The sequence below is a fragment of the Malaya genurostris genome, chromosome 2, assembly GCF_030247185.1.
Source record: "Malaya genurostris strain Urasoe2022 chromosome 2, Malgen_1.1, whole genome shotgun sequence".
Taxonomy (NCBI): Eukaryota; Metazoa; Arthropoda; class Insecta; order Diptera; family Culicidae; genus Malaya; species Malaya genurostris.
Window position 1 is genome coordinate 46,903,073 of NC_080571.1, and position 21,673 is coordinate 46,924,745.

At 39.1% G+C, this 21,673-nt stretch overlaps 1 protein-coding gene across 3 annotated transcripts in view; it reads right to left on the minus strand.

The window, feature by feature from the left end:
- Positions 1 to 21,673, minus strand: part of LOC131432751 (uncharacterized) — a 74,199-nt gene that overhangs the window by 29,011 nt on the left and 23,515 nt on the right. Inside the window, exons 1-2 of one of the 3 annotated variants that reach the window (XM_058599247.1) lie at positions 15,416 to 16,006; positions 14,884 to 15,351 (exon numbers count right to left, since the gene is read on the minus strand). The exons of 1 other annotated variant lie outside the window; for it this stretch is intronic. In XM_058599247.1, the coding sequence (XP_058455230.1) occupies positions 14,884 to 14,937 (54 nt within the window). In that variant the 5' untranslated portion in view covers positions 14,938 to 15,351; positions 15,416 to 16,006. Of the gene's footprint in view, positions 1 to 14,883; positions 16,007 to 21,673 lie in introns of those variants that run through there. One more of the 3 variants, XM_058599246.1, reaches the window with a different exon arrangement.

The following is a 21,673-nucleotide window of genomic DNA, read 5'->3' on the forward strand; positions in this document are numbered from 1 at the left end:
TATCGACAGAGACGAAAGCAGCAAACTCGCCTTTTCCGGGACAAAAAGCGCCACCTGGAAGAGTCGGAGAGAGAGGAGATGGAGATGCTGTATCGTTCTCAGGATACACGGGCGTTCTACAGGAAGCTGAATGACTCTCGCAACGGCTTCATGCCGCGAGCCGAAATGTGTAGAGACAAGGAAGGTGGCATCCTGACGGACGAACGTGAGGTGATCGAAAGGTGGAGGCAGCACTACGATGAACATCTGAATAGTGCACAGGCGAACAATCAGGCGTTGGAGGAGGAAGATTATGTCAGTGTTACAGCTGACGGAGATGTACCAGTGCCCACTATGAACGAGGTCAAGGAGGCTATCCAACAGCTCAAGAACAACAAAGCAGCTGGTAAGGATGGTCTAGGAGCAGAACTCTTCAAAAGGGGACCGGAGAAACTGACGGAATGCATGCACCGAATAATCGAAGAGATCTGGGACAGAGAACAGCTACCGGAGGAGTGGAAGGAAGGGGTCATCACCCCGATATACAAGAAAGGTGACAAATTGGACTGTGCAAACTACAGGGCAATCACAGTGTCAAATGCCGCCTACAAAGTGTTATCCCAGATCCTGTTCCGGCGCCTATCACCACTGGTAAATGGATTTGTCGGGAGTTATCAGGCCGGGTTCATCAACGGCAGATCAACAAACGACCAAATCTTCACTATACGGCAAATCCTCCAAAAATGCCGTGAGTACCGGGTCCCGACGCATCATCTGTTCATCGACTTCAAAGCCGCATACGACACGGTAGACCGTGTAGAGATATGGAAAATTATGGACGAGAACGGCTTCCCTGGGAAGCTGACAAGACTGATTAAGGCTACGATGGATGGTGTACAGTGTTGTGTCAAGATTGCGGGCGGTTTCTCGGAACCGTTCGAATCACGTATGGGATTAAGACAAGGTGATGGGTTGTCCTGCCTGCTGTTCAACATCGCACTTGAAGGAGTTATGCGAAGAGCGCGGTTCAACATGCGGGGCACGATTTTCACGAAGTCCGGACAATTCGTGTGCTTCGCTGATGACGTGGATATAATCGGTAGAAACAAGGAGACGGTAGCAGATCTGTATACCCGACTAAAGCGCGAAGCGGCACGAGTAGGACTGAGGATAAATGTGTCTAAGACAAAGTACATGCTGGCTGGCGGAACTGAACGCGATAGGCAACGTCTGGGCAGCAGTATTACGATCGACGGCGACGAGTTCGAGGTGGTTGACGAGTTCATCTATCTTGGCTCACTGGTGACTGCGGACAACGACACCAGCCGGGAGATCAGGAGGCGCATTATATCCGGAAGTCGTGCCTACTATGGACTCCACAAAACATTGAGATCCAGGAAACTTCACCCCCGCACGAAGTGCACCATGTACAAATCACTGATAAGACCGGTGGTTCTCTACGGGCACGAAACGTGGACAATGCTCGAGGGGGACCTGCAAGCACTCGAAGTCTTCGAAAGGAGGGTGCTGAGAACGATCTTCGGTGGTGTGCAGGAGAATGGAGTGTGGAGGAGAAGAATGAACCACGAACTAGCGCAACTCTACGGTGAGCCAAGTATCCGGAAAGTAGCCCAGGCTGGAAGGGTACGGTGGGCGGGGCACGTCGTGAGAATGCCGGACAACAGCCCCACCAAGTTGGTGTTCACCTCTAATCCGGCAGGTACGAGACAAAGAGGAGCGCAGCGTTCACGGTGGCTGGACCAAGTGGAGCGAAACCTGGATAGTATCGGGCGCCGACGTGGTTGGAGGCAAGCAGCCATGGATCGTGTTACATGGAGAAGAATTGTTGATCAGATAAAATCTTGAAGGATGTAATATCAGAAATATATAGGGGCAAAGGAACGAACGATTGTCTTGCGTTGCTCTCAACAGAAATTCAAATGGCATTTGCTCGTAAAGAACAAATGGCGTCAGTTTTCCTAGACATTAAGGGGGCTTTTGACTCAGTTTCTATAAATATCCTATCTGAGAAGTTGCATCAGCATGGTCTTTCGCCAGTTTTAAACAACCTTTTACATAATCTATTGTCTGAGAAACACATGTACTTCGCGCATGGTGATTTGTCGACAATACGATTCAGTTACATGGGTCTTCCTCAGGGCTCATGCTTAAGCCCCCTTTTATACAATTTTTACGTAAGTAATATCGATGAATGTATCAACACATCTTGCACGCTAAGACAACTTGCCGACGACAGCGTTGTGTCTATTATAGGACTTAAAGCTGCCGATCTCCAAGGACCATTACAAGATACTCTCGACAACTTATCATCATGGGCTCTTCAAATGGGTATCGAGTTCTCTACGGAGAAAACTGAGCTGGTTGTATTTTCGAGGAAGCGAGAACCAGCACAATTACAGCTTCAACTAGGGGGTGAAACCATAGCTCAGGCCTTCACATTTAAATATCTCGGGGTCTGGTTCGACTCCAAAGGCACCTGGGGATGTCACATTAGGTATCTGAAACAAAAATGCCAGCAGAGAATCAACTTTCTTCGTACAATAACCGGATCATGGTGGGGTGCCCACCCAGGAGACCTGATCAGGTTGTATCAAACAACGATATTGTCCGTGATGGAATACGGATGCTTCTGCTTCCGATCAGTGGCGAACACTCATTTCATCAAGCTGGAAAGAATTCAGTATCGTTGTTTGCGTATTGCCTTGGGTTGAATGCAATCGACTCATACGATGAGCCTCGAAGTGCTGGCGGGCGTTCTTCCACTGAAAAACCGGTTCTGGGATCTCTCATATCGTTTGCTCATTCGATGCGACATTTTGAATCCTCTGGTGATTGAAAACTTCGAAAGGTTAGTTGAGCTTAACTCTCAAACCCGTTTTATGTCCTTGTATTTTGATTACATGGCTCAGAATATTAATCCTTCTTCGTTTGTTTCCAACCGTGCTCATTTCTTGGATACTTCTGATTCTACTGTGTTTTTCGACACATCCATGAGAGAAGAAATTCGTGGAATTCCGGATCACGTGCGCCCTCAAGTGGCCCCAAATATTTTTTATAATAAATTTAGAACAGTCAACTGTGAAAAGGTGTTTTACACTGACGGATCAAACATCAACGAGTCCACAGGCTTCGGCATCTTCAATCAAAACATCACCGCTTCTTACAAACTCAGTGATCCGGCTTCAGTTTACGTCGCAGAATTAGCTGCTATTCAGTGCACCCTCGAGATCATTGAAACCATGCCCAAAGACCATTACTTCATTGTCACGGACAGTCTAAGTTCAATAGAAGCTCTCCGGGCAATGAAACCAGGAAAGTATCCCCCATATTTCCTGGGGAAAATACGGGAACATTTGAGAACTTTATCTGAACGGTCTTATTTAATATCGTTAGTCTGGGTCCCTTCGCATTGTTCCATTCCGGGCAATGAAAAGGCAGACTTATTGGCTAAAGTGGGCGCATTGGAAGGTGATATTTATGAAAGACCAATCTGCTTCAATGAATTTTTCAGTATTTCTCGTCAGAAAACTCTCGAAAGTTGGCAAACTTCATGGACGAATGACGAACTGGGACGATGGCTACACTCCATTATCCCTAAGGTATCGACGAAACCTTGGTTCAAGGGGATGAACATGAGTCGTGATTTCATTCGCGTTATGTCACGGCTCATGTCACTATACATTCAACGCACATCTCCGGCGTATCGGGATCGTGGAGAACGGGCTCTGCACCTGTGGCGACGGTTATCAGGACATCGAGCATGTCGTGTGGTCGTGCGTAGAGTATCGTGACGCCAGGTCGAAGCTACTGGAATCCCTCAGGGCCCGAGGTAGACCGCCTGAGGTGCCGGTTCGGGATGTGTTGGCGAGTCGGGATAGTTCATATATGCTTCTCATATACCAGTACCTTAAACACATTGATATACAAGTGTAATGTGTTATTCCTCGCTCAGAAAATATAATCTCCACCTACAGGTTCGACACTAACATCCGCCCGATTCTCTCGATCCCCGTCCCTGTTCACCATCTTCATTGGAATTAACAAGATCTTTTTTTTTTGTCACTAACTTTTTCGTTCCCCTTTCCCTGTTTTTTCACCATCTCGATGGCAACTAATTAGATCTCTGTCGTTTTCAAACATTTTGTTCCCACACCCCTTTTTTACCCCGTTTCCCACAATATTTACTTCTTTTTTTCATTCTCTTCCGTAACATCACCATCACCGGAAGACCGCTCCAGTCAATGACCAGCATGCGGGCCACCCGCCGGGCCTTCGTAGCCTGGGGGTGTTTCCCGCGGACCCACACGGACCGAAGAATGCGGCCAACATAGAAAATTACCATCGCCATCTGGAATCATCTCATCCTAAATTCAATTAACCGGCCACTACCGATCGCCAGATACTATATTACATAATGATACTACTCTAGTTTTAAGTTAGACGATAATTAAGATTAGTAAATACCCTTGGCATCTTAGAGCTTAAGCAGTGTGCCTTAATATTATATTATATTATTGAATAAAAAAAAAAAAACAACAGCGTGATCTTTATCAATTCACTAGTTGAGATATATTTCTCCGAGTTATAAACGGGTTAAAAATCGCGGCCGGTTGTGCCGGATTGTTTGCGTGGCGCTTTTGGGTTGGTTTAACGCTCTCTTTCTCTCGCGGCGGTTCATGCCGGGTTGGTTGATAAAAAAAAACGCACGTGGTGGTTTTGAGCAGCCATTTCAACGAGAATGTTGCGACCCGTTGACGCACGCAAAAGCTGGCAAACAAATTCGAAAGGAAACCTGCTTTGTACAGGTGAGCTACCGGCAACACTCTAAAACCGGACTTCGGTACTATTTTTTGTTGTTGTCGTTGTTCGGGTTTTTTGATTCACTGTGACGCAATGTCGAGCTAATGGTTGTTGCCTGGAGCGAAACGACAAGATCGATGAATGTCAGCCTCGGATATGCCAACCAAATCGAGAAAAAAAGCATGCCACGAGCTGACTGAGGTCGCTCATAAATAGGTCACCATGGAAACCGTCGTCGACGCGCGGTGTTTTCGATCCGAATCAAAATGAAATAAGCATAGAGGTTCTGCTAAACGATCTTGGAAGCGTATAGAGTATCGTTACATGACCGGCATACGTAAATAATGTTTTGTAACGGGACTTGAATTCTTTGTAATTTTCACTCCGCATAGGATGATGATGATGATGAGTTTCGACTTTGATTTCAGATGTTGTTTGAGTATTCGATAAGTCGTGGCGAGAAGGTTGTCGGTGTATAATTCTTCCATTGGACGACGTGCCATTTTCGGTTGGCCTTGCTGGCGCGGTCATTGTATCGAGAATTACGAAGGCAAAAAAAAAACAGTTTGGTGAAAGTAGTTTCGCAACTTTAGAACGACGGTGGTCGAACGGAGAGAATTAATGTTTTATATTTGAGTGACAAAAGCTTGTCGACGGCAAAGACTTTTTGAGCCATTTAACTCGAGTCGTGGGGGTATTAAATTCGATTGTTTTGAATAATTTGAATATTTTCTGTGCTAATGATGATCTTTCATTTTGATTTTGAGCGACCACCCCCGGTTGCTACGCCGTTACTGATCAGAATGAGCTGAAATAAATAGTGCTGAGACTTTTTAAGATAATCAGACTTGAAATTGGCAAATCAACCTTCTATGTATAACCCCTGGTTCCGTATTACATGACAGCACCTTGCTCAAATAATAATTGAACTACTACTGACGGTGAACCGAAATCATCCAGGGGTCCTATTTGAATGGTACATGAGAAATCATAGACCATTCCATCTTGAGTTTATCATTGATAGTTCCCGACATGGAAATAGAAATGCATGGGATATAGAGAAGAATCGATGCTTTAGTAAAGATTCCGAGATGGAATGGTCTATGATTTAACATGTACCATTCAAATAGGACCCCTCGATGATTTCGGTTCACCGTCAGTTGTAGTTCAATTATTATTTAAAACAAATCGAATCGCTACATGCGCCGTAACTATGACAAGGTTTGTTTATGTAGAAGTAAGGTGCAAGCTGCAATATGAAAGAAATCGCGGTATTTTATCGAGTATATCTTGAAACTTGAAAAATCAATTAAATTGTTACTAAAAATATATTAGTAATTAGTAACCAGTTTTAATTTTGACAGAAAACTGGTCGAATAAATAAAACTAGAACGACCTGCTGAGGATACATTTGTCCCAGTTTCTGTTCTATTATAGATCTTCCATATAGAACTTCTAGCTGCTGAATTTGCTCTAATTTTTCGTAATCCAAGTAACCCACGTTCAAGAGAGTAACAACATCTTTAGTCTCTTTGTATCATTTCATTCATCAGTCCATGAACTTTTTCGACTTGTGAATAAGCAAATAAGGAAAAGCAAAAGTACCTGCGTATTCTCAAGTAGACAATAAAGTATATTCGCCCTTATTCTGAATAACGTCGTATCGTTTTTTCCCTCGTATTTCATTTGTATTCCCCATAACGCTAGCAAAATCAAAGGTAGCTATGATTCGATCGAACCACATTCGATCGAAAAATCAATACGTCGTTATTCAGAATAAGGGCGATTATGTTTTATCGTCTATCGGGGCTATTGTACCAACTTTCATCTCATTAGTAGATTCGAAACATTATTTTTCCGATTATTGGATGAAATCGGATATAATATCATTGTTTCGGCTCTAAGAAATACCGCAAAAAAATAGTTCGAAAATTATGCAAGACTGTTGTTCTAGCGACGCGGAAACTCTTACCCGTTTGGTCTTAAAATATGGAATGAGGACTGGAGCTGAGATGAATGAGGGTACCGTTACCCTATATTTGAATTATTCAATTATTATTCAAACACTCTACGCGGGAATAAGATGGCAAAAGCGACGTTTCATCGGATCCCCGGACTCAATCTCAAACGAGATCAGAAAATTGTCAGATGGTTGAATCGATTCACATAATCTTCGTTTAAACACTACTACTGAGGATATGGTTTAAGTCAACTATTCCCAATCGGTGGAGGTATTTTTTGGGAGTCGCGGGATGTTTTCATGAGCAACTGTCAGCAATTGTTTCTACAAGTACGTGTTTTGTGTTGCTTAACATTTAACATAACTCCATTGAAACGTTTAATCGTCATCTGGAAGACACTAATGTCATATTTAATCCACCGACCATTGCCGATCACCAGCTGCAGACTGAATCTGCCAGAATCGACCATTGCGTCCGGAAATCGCTACTACCCTAATGAAAATACCCTAGTTTTAAGTTAGTTATTAATTAAAATAAGAAAATGCCCTTGGCATCTAAGAGCTTAAGCAGTGTGCCTTCAAATATGTTACTATTGAATAAAAAAAAATTAACATAACTGTTTTTGTCAAAATAATAATCATGTTGTCGTTTTTTCAAACTTGAGTGTCCTTTTTCGTTGATACTTTTGGAGGTTTTGGAGAACCGCGGAGAACCTTAAAAGTTCGAAAAGGATCCGCTATATAAAAAAGTAGGGAACCACTGCTTCATTTCGCTGCTCTATTTTATCGGAGCTGACTGAATCTATCTAGACAATCTTAGGCCCCTATGAAACTTTTTATCAAGTTTGAAAGACTCATGGCGGTTTTTGATATATGATCGTATAAATGACATAATCGACAAACCGCTCTTTTTTTCTATTCGGTCAGCTTTCTCGAAAATGGCTGAATCGACTTCATTGCGCCATTCTTAGGCTTGTTTGAAATCTACAGACATTAATCAAATTCGGAATCAGTTTTGCAATGACTGAGTGGAAACATATATTGGAGAAGCCAAATGAAAGAAAAACTAACAGAGAAGATGATGATTTATTGGAAAAAGATACGCTCAGAGACAGGACTCGAACCTGCGTTTTTATGCATTCCGTGCATACGCGCTACCATTTCGCCACTCTGAACCTTGTTATAGACATTCTTAAACGCGGTCAGACATGGTACAACGTACATCGAACATGGCGGCTTTACGTCAAACCAACTTAAATTAATAAATTTTTAAATTCGGAATGTTTATGGCGTATACTTCCGGAGCTGGAGATATGATCGTAAAAGTGACGTAACCGACAAACGAGCATTGCTTCTATCTGTACAATGTTCTCTTGAGATATAATCGTATAAATGAAATAATCGATGAATCGCACTATTTTTTCATACGTTTTCGACAAACTTGAGGCCATTGATAAGCTATGCAATAGTCACATACGACGTTCTAATGGTTCGTCCGATAAAGTGCATGACTCAATGGCGACTCGACTGATATAGACAATTTTTCTCTTTCCTTGAAAGGCTAAGTACAGCAGTTCATATTCATTTGTTCCATTTTTGCGACATCTAATTAATATAAATTTTAAAGTGATAGTAAGTATTCAAGAGAGCAATGATATAAAAAAGGTGAGACCTAGCAAGGGCCATTTAAGCAAGGGAAAAAACTTTTTGTAATTCAACTTTTGCCCTGGACTTAAGCATACCGGAAAGTAAAGTTAAGAGTTTTTTTTTACTATTTACTATTCGAACCTTAGTTTAATCAAAGACATCATATTAACAAGATATCCAGCTCTCACATTTCCCGAACAAATCATTGGCAACATCCTTTTTTACGAGCATGTCGCCCCCAGACGAGCCCGCATCGAATCCTATACATAGAAGTAGGGGAGAAAAATGTCAAATTCGTGCGCGCCAAAATAGCAGGGTTGCGCACCCATACAATTGACATGATTTGTTGAATGTGATGCCGTGCGATGGCGTTGCTGAACTGAGGATTGACTTCGCTCCAAGCTGACAGGGTCTGGTTTAATGTAGCAAACAGGATTAAGCTTCATCTTAGGCTCGTTTGAAAACTAAGATGGAGATTAAGAATTGATAGATCATGCTGGCCTTTTCGGATTTCGGAGATATAACCGAATTGAGGACACAAACGATAAATCGCATTAGTTACTATTTGTACTATCGAAATATTTGGACCCATTTGAAAGTTTCAAAGGGGTTAATGATCTAGTTTAAATGTTTTGTTCCTGAACCGAACATGGTTCCGGAAATGTTACCGCATTAGCAAAGTAAGCGTTCAAGCACACCTTTATGCATTATCCGAATTAATTTGGAAATTATAAGATCTATTCAAACTTGCGTCAAAATTAGCTCAATGAAGGAATGAGACTATTTGATTGACAAGAGAAAGTCTTTATCACATTTTTTTTTAATTGTAGATTACGCCATTTCAAACCGATTGGCTCACCGGTGTTGGAATGAGATTTCTTTTAAGTATCAAACCTTATCCTGTTCAATATAAATTGACATTAGAAAGAGAGACCAATGTGATTTGGAAGGTTTGTTCTGCGGCAAGATCCTTTTAACCAACGGAATGATTACACTACTTTTCTTCGAAATAGAAAAACAAATTAAAGCTATTTTTTCACCCTTTCAATTGCCGTAATTGTTTATAACTGATCGCATTTTACCATATTCGTGAGTTCGATTAGAACACAAAGGCAAATAACATAAATTTTGAAACTACTGCTTCTCTGCGTAGTCACCCGACTTTAGCTTTCATTTTCACAAAATGCAAGCAAAACTGAAAGTAGAATCATTTGTTAATCGAATCAATTTTCATCTGTGAATTAGAAAAAAAAATATCTTTTTATACTAGATGCTTGTTGTTCGAAAATGATTCTATACGGAAGTTACTCTTTTCAAATACACTGAGGTATTTTTTATGCGGTTTTTTATGCGTTTTTTTATGCGACTTTTTTATGCGAATTTTCAGAGTTATGCGGTTTTTTATGCGAAGTTTCAGAGTTATGCGGTTTTTTATGCTGTACGTAAACTCGCATAAAAAAAAGACTTCAGTGTACTATTTTCACCTTCCCATCAATCGAACCAATCGCCGACGTGTAAGGTCATCAGAGATGTCTTGAAAGTAGGCAAGCTACTTCAAATAGCAGCCATCGGAGGATTTTAGTTGCCAATAACCGGTTTGTGTTAAGTGCATTTGACTATTTTTCATTTTTTTATTGTCTCATCTTTGACTCATCAGTGCACAATAGCCTCAGGGTGCATGTTGCGAAATTTACATTTTAAAATTTCCGCACCACGAATGAGCTAGTATCAGACAAATGTGAAACAGACTTTTTTTTTTAAAGGGCGGGTCTGGAAATGAAAAATTCATTTATTCAGGAATAAGGAAAATTACAAACCTATTTTGTACCGAACGAAAAAAAAACAATCATAATTCCATTCTACCAGGTTCACTGTAATCACTTTGCGTACACAAGCAATTTTTCATATATTCAATTTTCATTTATTAAACATCGTCAGCTTAGCGTGCCTACTTCGATGGGTGTCTACTAGGCGATAAATAATTCCGGCAGAAGCCTTATCGTACGAGGGCGCCACGAACTCGGTACATCGTAATTATTGAGGATCGCAGGAAAAATGCAGTCATGTCTCGGTCATTTATTTCCCGCACGCACACACACACACATAAACTCACATCGAACACAGGTAATTACTGGTTGATGAACTGTTTTGAATTCTCGTTCCTTCTATTAGGGCTGACCTTGCATGTCGAGGCTTGCTAGCTAGTAGTAACGATGCAACATACTCGGTGAGTCAATATTGACAAGCAACCATTCCGCGTTCTAGTTCTCTACTAGTTCCGAGAATAGCATGCAAAGTATGCTTATGTTCGTTCTTAAATTAGACATGCAAGGTGTGTAATTGGGTTTGAAATACTAGAGCAACCAAAGGAAAGTGATACAGGTAATGTTGTCCTCGGTTAGAACAAAAAACACACGTCTGACACGTGAAAATTTTGCCGCTAACGCTCAGCGATGGAAAAGCAACGCTTACTTTGTTGGATAAATACAACTTTAGCGATTTACTCGTGACTCTTTCGTTTTATAATTTATTTGCATGATATCATCCTTGGATGAAGTTGTTGCCACTTGGTCGTTTTCGACATGGAAATAAATGTGATCCGAAATTTAGGGAAAAACATACCACGACAAATGGAACATTCATGGATTTACATTAGAACAACAGGATCGCGAACAATGGTCCAATGCATTTGTGAATTAGTATGAGTTGAATTTTGGCGGGAATATTTCGGAAAAGGTTATACCAGTCAACGACGAAACATCATCTCAGAAACTGATCTGCTGTTTGTTTCGCAGTTTATGGAATGTTACATGATTCATCATAGACATTTCAATTTCGCGCAATTTTGAAGCTATAATTGGATCCACGAATTAACTGAAAGGCTATTTGCACACATTTTCATTCCATATACTAAATATCCTTTAAAAAGTTCAATAATTCAGAGATTGTCATTGATTCTTATGGTTCCTATCAATTTACTGTGAGTTCTTAGCGTACAAAAAAAAGTCATTGCATAACTAGTGCTATGATATTTTTGATACTAAGAGTACAGCGTGCCATTTGAGCCAATCTGTTTACTCAAAGCTCATTGATTTTACAGCAGAAACACAGTGTAAATCACATATTCAAAATTCAAATTGAAATATATAATAGCCTTTATATGAACGAGAATGAAGAGATGATATAGTTTTAATGTTAATGCTTTGTACGGAGAAAATTATGAAATAAATACAAAATAATGAAACGATTTCGGTATCCAACTTCTTGTTGCAAAATTTTATGTAATGTAGCATCGTTCCAAATTTTTCTCTCTGGGACCAGTGGCGTCTCTTGCTTATGTGCACCTCGGGCACTGCACAGCCGGTCAAATTGAAGGAATCACTCAGCTCAGCTCTGAGATTTCTTGTTCTCTCTGTCACCTTTGGCTCTGTGGAAACTTGTATGGACACCTTCAGGAGAGGCTTTAGTGGCTTATGCTTATGGCAGTTGAAAACGAATTGCTGTCTCAGTTGCAACGTCGAAGCGGTTCTATTTATGAAGTTATTGACTTTCTCAAAGTGCATTCTTCTATTTGTATCGATGATACGAAATAAGTTTAATAAAAAAAATCTCATCCAAAAGTATATGGAAAATATTTCGCTATATTGAAAAATACAAGCGAATATCCTTTCCTTAATCTTTAGTTTTTACTACAACGAACTGTTATAATTGATATCATACCACACAATCAATGCACAACCCATAAATTTTGTCACGAGACGCCACTGTCTGGGACATCTACTTAAGGTATTGTTATAACCCGGTATGAGCGAACATTGGTTCGCTCTGCAGCCCTTCTGGTGACTGCGGGAAGCATTGCTATAACCAATATTTTTATGATGAAAATAAAAAAAAATAGCAGCACCAAAAATACATGCGTCAGCATTTTTTGTGCTTATCTGAATACATAATATTATAAAACTTTCTTCAACTTAGATTGAAATTGAAGGCCTTGTAGTCCCGTAGCGTGCTTATAAATTTTATCTGGATTCAACTATCAGTTCGGGAGTTAAGGAGTAAAATGTGCAAAATGAACTAAAAAAGTACACTCAATTTTCTTAGATACCACTCATCCAATTTTCACAAGCTTAGGGTCTTACAGCCCCATATAACACTACCAAATTTCATCCGGATACGATTACCGGTTCCGGAATTACAGGCTGATAAGTATATAAATTCCATTTTCAGGAGCTGATTTTTATACATGACAAAAAAAAACAAGCCAAATAACCGGATAACTCTTCAATTGCCGAAAAAGTGCTCCTGTGGCTCCAAACCGGAAATCACTCCAATTTCTCAGAAACAGCTAAACCGAACTTCGAAAACTCAGATTCAAATGAAAAGTATTATGTTTCTAGTTAATGTAGAATTTTATCCAGATTCTGCTTCCGGTTCCGGAAATACAGGGTAGTGTGTATAAAATTGCAAGTAATATAGAGCGATAGTGGAAAATACTCCTAAATTGGGATCAAAACTGTCTCTATTTATAGGTTATGCTAGTTGCTGACCAAACGAACCGATTTCAGCTATGCCGGTTCGCAGCTTCCGTTTCGGAAAGTGCAGGAAATAGTAGTTGAAAACTCAAAAACGAAACTTTTCTTTTTCTCAGAAACTATGCGAGGTCGAACTAAGACTCAAATAAAAAGATCAACGTATATAAAAATATACTGCTTTTGACATTTGTTTAGATCTCACTTCCGGTTCCGGAACAACAGGGTGAGGTGTGTTTAACATTTTAAACCGCCATTTAAAGCGAAAATGCAAAAAAGAAGAATTCCTATCAACTATTTTTGTTCCTACTCAATATTCAAGGAAAAGTTTTTTGAAGAATCCCTAATTAATATTAATGAAAACATGAGTTATACGAGAAAGGCATTATAGCAACACTAGGTGGATAAAAACAGCTTTTATGTTTTTTCTTCGCCGCCGTTTAGAATTTTTAACACTTTTCATTCTGTAATTCCAGAACCGGAAGCCGGATCCGTATGAAATTCAGGAGTTTTTGATGGGATCATAAGACCTTTCATTTGAACCTACGTTTGAGAAAATCGGTCAAGTCATCTTCGAAAAAAGTGTGAGTGAGTTCTAATTTGGAGTATAGGACCACTATTTTCGGTGCTTCTGGAATTGGAAACCGCTAACCAGGATAACCGAAATCGGTTTGTGTGACCTATTGAAATTTAGTTTTAAAGTTTTTAATCATAGAAATAAATAGTCATCACAATTAAGTGCTCTGCACTGACGAGTCTAAGACGAAACGTAAAGAACAGTAAAAACGGTTATGTGCCCTAAGCACAAACATAGGCAAACCCCTAAATGGCATCACAATTAAATAAATTTTAGTAAAACCCTATAAAACAATGGATTCGGCTGTAAACTAAATTTTTCACTATTTCATCTGAACCCGACTGCCGGTTCCGGAATAACAAGGAAAATTGTACAAAAGTTAAAAAAATATGCTTTCAGTTTTCTCCGAGATGGTTGAACGGATTTTCACAAACATCAAAAGGAAGGTATGACTTCCAGTTCCCGAACTACAGAGTGATGAGTGATAAAAAATATAGTTGAATTTTTTTTATAGTTCACAGGTCTTGTTAGTTGATGATCACACAAATTTACTTCGGCTATACCGGACCCACGGTTACCCGGTAACAAAGATCAGAAACTTCGAACATCGATTTCTCAGATGTGACTGAATCGATTTTTGCAGAACTGAATTAAAATGAGAGGTCTTATGAACGCATAGGTCCCGATTGAATTTAATCTGGGTCTGACTTCCGGTTCCGAAAATACAGGGTGAGATGTGTTGTCAACTTTGAACTGTCATTTGAAGTGACAAGGCTATTAACTAGTTTAATTGTTATGTTTGGTAAGTAAGTTCTGGGTTCGATTCTCAAATCCGTAAATAGGACCGAACTGAACTCTTCTGAACTGAAGAGATCAATGACCATCCCCCGTATTCTCCGGACCTGACCCCCAGCGACTATTATCTATTTCCAAACCTGAAAAGGTTTCTCCAGGGAAATACATACATGCTGAGGTCATTGCAGAAACGGGAGCCTATTTTGACGACCTTGTTGGAGGACCGATGGATCAAGTGTATCGCTCTAGATGGAGATTATACTGAAGAATAAAAAAGTAGTCACGGTAAAAAAAATACTTTTTCTATGTTAGGCCACTAACATAGTGGGTGGAGGTTTTTTTAAATTTTTTTTTAATGTTTTGTATTTAAAAGAATGAAAACGTTGATCATTTCCATCTAGCGTCTGTGTAAACTGTTTTCAAACAGTCGGTAACGGTTCCAACAGACGCCGAAGTGTTACACAGATGATTGTGCATCCAACCATCTCCGAAGACCCTAATCGATAAACCGCATGCTTGAGAAATATCATGACTGGTGGTGGTGGTGTGCTTACAAACAAATCGAAAATACGTACGTTGAGCAGAAAATCACTCATGAGGTTATCCATCGCTGGTTCCACTGGGCTCATAATTCCGTTTTCGTAAGTTTTATATCTTCCTTCGCTTTCTTCTGTAATGTTCGGATCCGGGGTCCGATCCACTGAGTCAGATTAGATTTTCCTTTTGCCTGTTGCTTACGTCGTCGACTCGAACAAGTTGTGTAAATGTTTGAACAGATTGCCGATCGACGGGTGTTTCCTCTTCTTCCAGTAGTAATCAACGCGAGCGCTATCAGCTATCAGCTCTATGGCGAATGGTTTTTCCCCCGAGATGGTAGTGTAACTTTTTCGAGAGAAAACAACAATAATTTGATTCACAATTTGGCCGGCCGAATTATTCCGCTGAACCACCGAAACTATCGTTACTGTGGCAATTGGTTAACATCAGCTGGTCTCGGTTCGACACGCTCTGGTGAAACATTTTCATCATTTGGCCACCACAAACTTAAAAAAAAACGAGAAATTGAAAACTCAAAAAAAAACTTTACGATTTTTGTCTCTCTCTCACTTTTTAACTGTGCACAACTCTAAATTGCCACGCTCGGAGGCAGACGGTGAATTATTTAACGTGGCAATTAATTCTGTTTTTTCATACATTCACTGATTACATGAACTGCAGAGTGAGGTTTACTCTATAACACCGGTCACTGTTACACTCGAAACGGAGTAGCTTATTGCTCCTTGCACTTTTAATCATCGAAACCAACTGCACGCGACAAGGGCTTTAAATTTTGATCACTGGCTTAATTCCTATTCGTCCACAACATTCTTCGGGTATCACGCATCATGTAATTGATTCCGTTGGTATCTAGATCTAGGCGCTTATAATCTCCGGGGGAATCACGTGTGCACAGGTGCAAGCAATAGCGGCGAAAGACGAACGAACGTGTTGGCAAACGGTGCCTTTGGTGCAGGAACAGCACACTACTTCACAGCTCGACGTTCACTCGGAAACTAAGTCACCTTTCGCCAATCGAGTCAGTAAGTTTCCCAGGCGGTGGCGGCGGCGGTTTCATCTTGTTCTCTTCTCTCCACACGCGTGTGTCCACGTACATACAGTGAGCGCTACGGTTTGACGGACGTACAGAGTGCGACTGACGATCCGGACTAGCACAGCAGCGGTACGGACGTCGCGGTGAATTGATGCCAACAAGTGAGTAGGAAAAAAAACATCAACGACGACTCATTATCACTTTTGGACAGCCAAATAGAAAGAAGAAACGTCCAATAAAAACCAACATTTATGTACTTCACAGTTGTACCTGATATCAGTGATGTCGCGGTACTGTACTGGAAAGAAAATGGGTCCCTGGGTGCCAGTTTGACAGACTGGCCGAACAATCACACTACAGTTTCACAATGAAAGCCGATTTCCGATGCATACTTTGATGTTTTTATTTTTGAGACACATGGTCGTTTTCAATACGATTTTTATTTAGCTCGACAACACCTGAAATAATAATTTTTAATACGTCCCACGTTTCCTTTAATTTAATCCGAAGAGCAGAGCGTTTACGTTTTATGAAAATGTGGAGCATTTTCCCGGAAAGGCGTAAACAAACCGTACACATATGGTGCATTACTTCCAACGTTTCACTGATTCGGTTGGAGAAAACAGAATGTTTTTAGCATCGAAGCAAAGACAAGAAACCATAAACCAAACCATGTGAACCAAAACCGGAACCGGAAAATCATGCTAGCTAACCTCGAATTTATGATGAAATTTGAGTACAAAACGCGGAAAGACTATATATGGTTTTTGCTTATATGACGAAACCGATAAGCCAACACAATTCGAGTAAAAAATCGATGGTTTGGCAAGTAATTTGTGAGTGTTGAATGCTTTCAGATCCGATACGGTCATATCTGAGCATAACGTTTAAGAAAATGTGAACCGTCACCTGCTCTTTATAATGTGAAAACATAATCCATATTAATTGGTATTAGTGCATTGCGCGAGAAACTCGACAGTTGCTTGGTAAATAACCAATTCGTACTCAAGAACACGGACACTAATGCACGATAAAAGTATTGAGTATTGGCTCAATCGGCACGAATCCATACTCATTTAGTAAAACATTGAACACAGAATAGCATGAAATTCGAAAATTATAAAATATAATACAAAATTTTAAGCTAATTTTCAAAAGTCAAAACAACCGAACAAAACCTGCGTTCTGTGAGTACACGGAGAGAAATCCGTTACTGCTGTCATGATTAGAAAATCATGAAACCAATCATTTCAACTTCTCATGAAACCATGAGCAATAAGTCTTCTCCCATGATAAATAATCATGTTCCGGAAATGCGTTACTTGAGGAATCTATTTCTTTCAAAACTCGTAACTCCAATTTTCTACCCGTATATCACTTTGCACCCTCTGCCTCAAGTGATGTGATGGATTGTTCAATATATTAAAAGGCAAAAAGAAGTCATTGAAAAGCAAGAACTCCTGAGAATGTTTACTTGATCCTGAGGCATATTCATTTCTTAATTGTGTTGTTTTACCCAACGACTGACAGAGAATTGACAACATAAAGATAATTAATCAAAAATTGACACTATAAGAGATTAAGCACGGTGTAACATAAATATTACATTTTGAATGAATATATCCGAATGTATTCCCACAAATTTAATGTGACTATTGTTGTTAGAATAATATTACAAGAGCTAGCGTAAACCGAAAAATGAATTGGACTGTGGATTTGGAAAGTCAACTAACGAAAATCAGAAAACTTTTTGCTCAACCACTTTGATTAATTTGTTTCATCGATATAGCGACATAAGCTGTATTGATTCACCTCAATATTTTAAATAAGGCGATTTTGCAAACGATGTTTTGAAAAAGTAGAAGGAAATATCAATCCGAGGCATTTGCATGAATTCGACATACAGTTTCTTTTCAGGAGGTTTGATTCACACATGTGTTTTCATACAGTTCGTTTAAGTGTATAAATTCTGAAACACAAAGCTGGAGCAAGTAAACACTTTATTTTAGGTGTCGTCGTTTGTCAAAAACATAATATTTTAATTGTTAATGATTATTTAAAATCGCGTACAAAATACGTTCATCGCACCATTCCATTTAATTCATGAATATGAAGATTCGAATATTTTAAAACATAACGCCTGAATTTATGTTGCAAAGATTACCTTCGTAGCAGAAACACGCCTAAAGTTATACCCAACAACGTCAAGTGCGTTACGTTTAAATTTCAACGAAATCAGTCCAAATGGATCATGATCCGAAAACTTTTAATCATAGTGTATTATCATAACATGAAAATATACTCTTTTCCCCAAATCATGACTCGTTCTGCTCATTTCTAGAATCGGAATTTTGCCCGTGTAGCAAAAACTTCACGTTTGCCAGGCGGTTTTTGTTGAACTGCGAGATGGCATTAGCAGTGTTTCAACATAAACTGCTACTGCATTGATGAGTCGAAGACAAAATGTAAAAATAGTATTACACTGAGATTTTTTTGCGTGTTTTTTCATGCGGTTTTTTACGCGAATTTTCAAAGTAACGCGATTTTTTTATGCGAATGTTCAAAGTTATGCGGTTTTCTTGTATTGTCTTACACATTGTTCTGGTGTCTGGAGGGGTTCTTCAAGGATATTTTTTTTAAATCTTGAATTAGAACAAGAAATATTATTTGGACATAATCGAGCATAGTTTCTAGTTCATCTTTGAATGACGGTTTGAGATTTGAATCACACTTCATCCAGTTGTTTCGGAACCGGAAGTTGGATCCGGATGAAACAAAATATCGGCCTTTGCAACTATTTGAGCATACATTTTTGAAAATCGGTTCAGACGTTTGTGAGAAAATGAAGTGAGTTTCGTTTATTAGTTTTTGATCTCTTTCCCCGAAACCGGGAACTGGTAAATCGGTTCGATTGGTCAGCAACTAACCTTATCCACAAATTGAAACAGTTTTGAGCAAAATTTAGATGAATTTTTCCTTTGTTTTGCTTTGTCACTCTAAATGAAGGGCTGCAATGTCGATCACACTACACCATGTAATTCCGGAACCGGAAATTCAACTTCACCTATGAAACCATAAGACCTTTCATTTGAATCTAAGTTTGTGAATATCGATCCAGCCGTTTCTGAGAAATTAAATTGAAATTCCGTTAACGATCATTGTTTCCGGAACCGAGAATTGAGATCCGCTATATCCGAAATCAATCAATTAGTAGACCTGCCCGAATATTTTATTCGAATTTTAAAGGTATAAAATATGCTCTTGAAACTGAAATTGAAATTCGGTAGGGTACTATGGGATTGTAAGACTTTTCATTTGAACCTAAGCTAGCGAAAATTTGTAGAGCAGGTAGAGCTCTGAGAAAATCGAGTGAATATTTTTTTTTAATTTTTTGATCATTTTACCCCGTTTTTTCCGAACTGGGAGTTAGATTCGAATAAAATACAATAGATATTTGAACAACTTCATGTTCTTGTTGAGAAATAATCATCTGTACATTAGAATGTCATGTCATTTTTGAAACTTTCTAATGGAAAAGCATTCAACTTTTTTCTCAGTGTATACTTTTTTTTGGTTACTCAATCAATTTCTTATGATTTTTTTTTCGAGCTCCACATTTTTTTACAATTAACAATTTTCAAGAAAATAGTTACGTCAAGAAAGTGCATGCAAAAAATGCAATAAAATAAATGGTTTCCCACATTCAAGACGGGTGCAAAGTTTCATCCAAATCGAAGCATATGGATCCTTATATTATGCTACTCTTGATCCTACCGATGCTACTCTTGATTTCTGGATAGTTTTCGAAGTCCATGCACATGAGACCGATGTATTGGTCATTGGAAGTTGATCGCTCCATGAACCGTACTTTCTGAGATCGTATTGTTTACCAAGACCGTGATACTCGTGAAGATTCAGTGGTATCCGCGGAAACAACAGCCGTTGGTCATGACCGGTGTCGCTTCTCCCAAGCTTCGTTGTGTTGGTTCATTGTGTATTTTCACTCATTCATTCATTTACGAAGTGCAACTGCGGGTGATCAACTTCAGCTCATCTCCATGTGAGCGGGAAGACTACTTTTTCCAGCCAGTTTTGGGAGATGCTGTCAATATGCACGTGCTTTTCATTTTTAATAGAGTTTTTTTCTAACCCTTACATCTACAGATATTTGAAACGAAATGTTCCCAGCCAAAAAAAAACATTAACGCTTTTTGTTTGGGTTTTAGAGTTTCCATAAATGGAAACGTCGCATTTAATTATAGAAGTATAAAGTAGCGATAACAAAAGAGCAAGAAATCAACTTTGCTCAAATTGTTATTTTTAAACAGGAGAGATACAAAGCGTTTGCAAGATTCTATCTCACAATTCCCCGTGAGAAAGAGATGGCGTTGATTGGGCGAAAAAGGTTGAAATTAATTTTGGTCACCCACGCTAAAAATTCAACGTGATCAGGTTCGAAAGCAGACAAAAAAAACAGGAATCCGCTTCGCTATAAATTGTCTGATTTGGCAAGCGATTTACAGATGCGGATCTCTCATTACTCGTTACAAATGACGAATTTCGCGTCAACTCGAACAAATGGCGACAGTACCCTCTCAGATTTGAATGTTACTTTCAGGGCCTGTAGGCTTAGTCACAAAATGACACTTTTCATACATTGAAATTGATTGATGTAGACTGTCTTTTGAATCGGGCTAAACCAACACATACCACTTTTTTCTAAATAGTCAACAAATCTTACAAAAAAACTACCGCACTAATGAGTTTCACAAAATCAGTTAAATTTTCGAATAAAAGTACTAAAATATTTCCAATTGAGTCCTACACTGAAAAAAATCGATTTACAAAATTTGAAGCCAATTTACAAACAAAAAAGCCTATTTCATCGAAGCAAACACAGAAAATGTTTTCATCGATGGTGCAAAAACAAAATCTTAACTTTCACTGCTTGAGTGTTTCATTTCATCAAAACAATTTTGAGATAGAGCAGATTTCTTGTATCCGAGTAAATCGAGATTTATCAGTATAAATAGCAATTGTAGATAAAAAAAACTCGGCGGTACACACTGCACACTTAGAAAAAATCGTATAAATTTACGTCTCTATAGATGCACATAAAAAAAGAGCGTTGCAATTTACTTAAATTTACACCTTAAAACAAGTAAAAATAAATCATATTAACTTCAAAGCTAATTTTGCTGAAGTCGACAAAGAAAGACACAATATTTATTTTCATATGTTAAAAGATGTTACTACTCTATCATCTCTCTTAGCATGCAATGTCAGAGTATTATATTCTTGAACTTTACGTTCGGTTGCAACGGACTTTGCCGCCAAACAGGACAATTGCATGCACAATACACTGGTTCCAAGTGTAATTTTGATTCGGCTAGCAAGTGCGACTGAAGGAATTTATATGCACCAATTATAAGCTCAGCTAAGGTGTGTGCTTCTTTGGCTCAGTCGATTAACGCATGTACTTTGTGAAATAACGATTCTTAGTTCAAGTCGACTGCTCTCATCAACTTTTTTTTTATATTTCATTAAATTTCATGTCATTGAATTCTCCAGTCACAAACATATTACATGTTCTTGCGCGTAAATTTGAGTGAATTTGTCTAGGTTTACTTGTTTTCCAGTTCCAGTATGGCTCAATTGAACCCGAGAATTTATCCGATACAAATTTTAGGAATCGGGAAAATCACTCTAGATGGCGTTCGGTGAAAGTGAATTGAGCCTGAATTTTGATTTGGAGGTCTTGGTACCTCATGGGC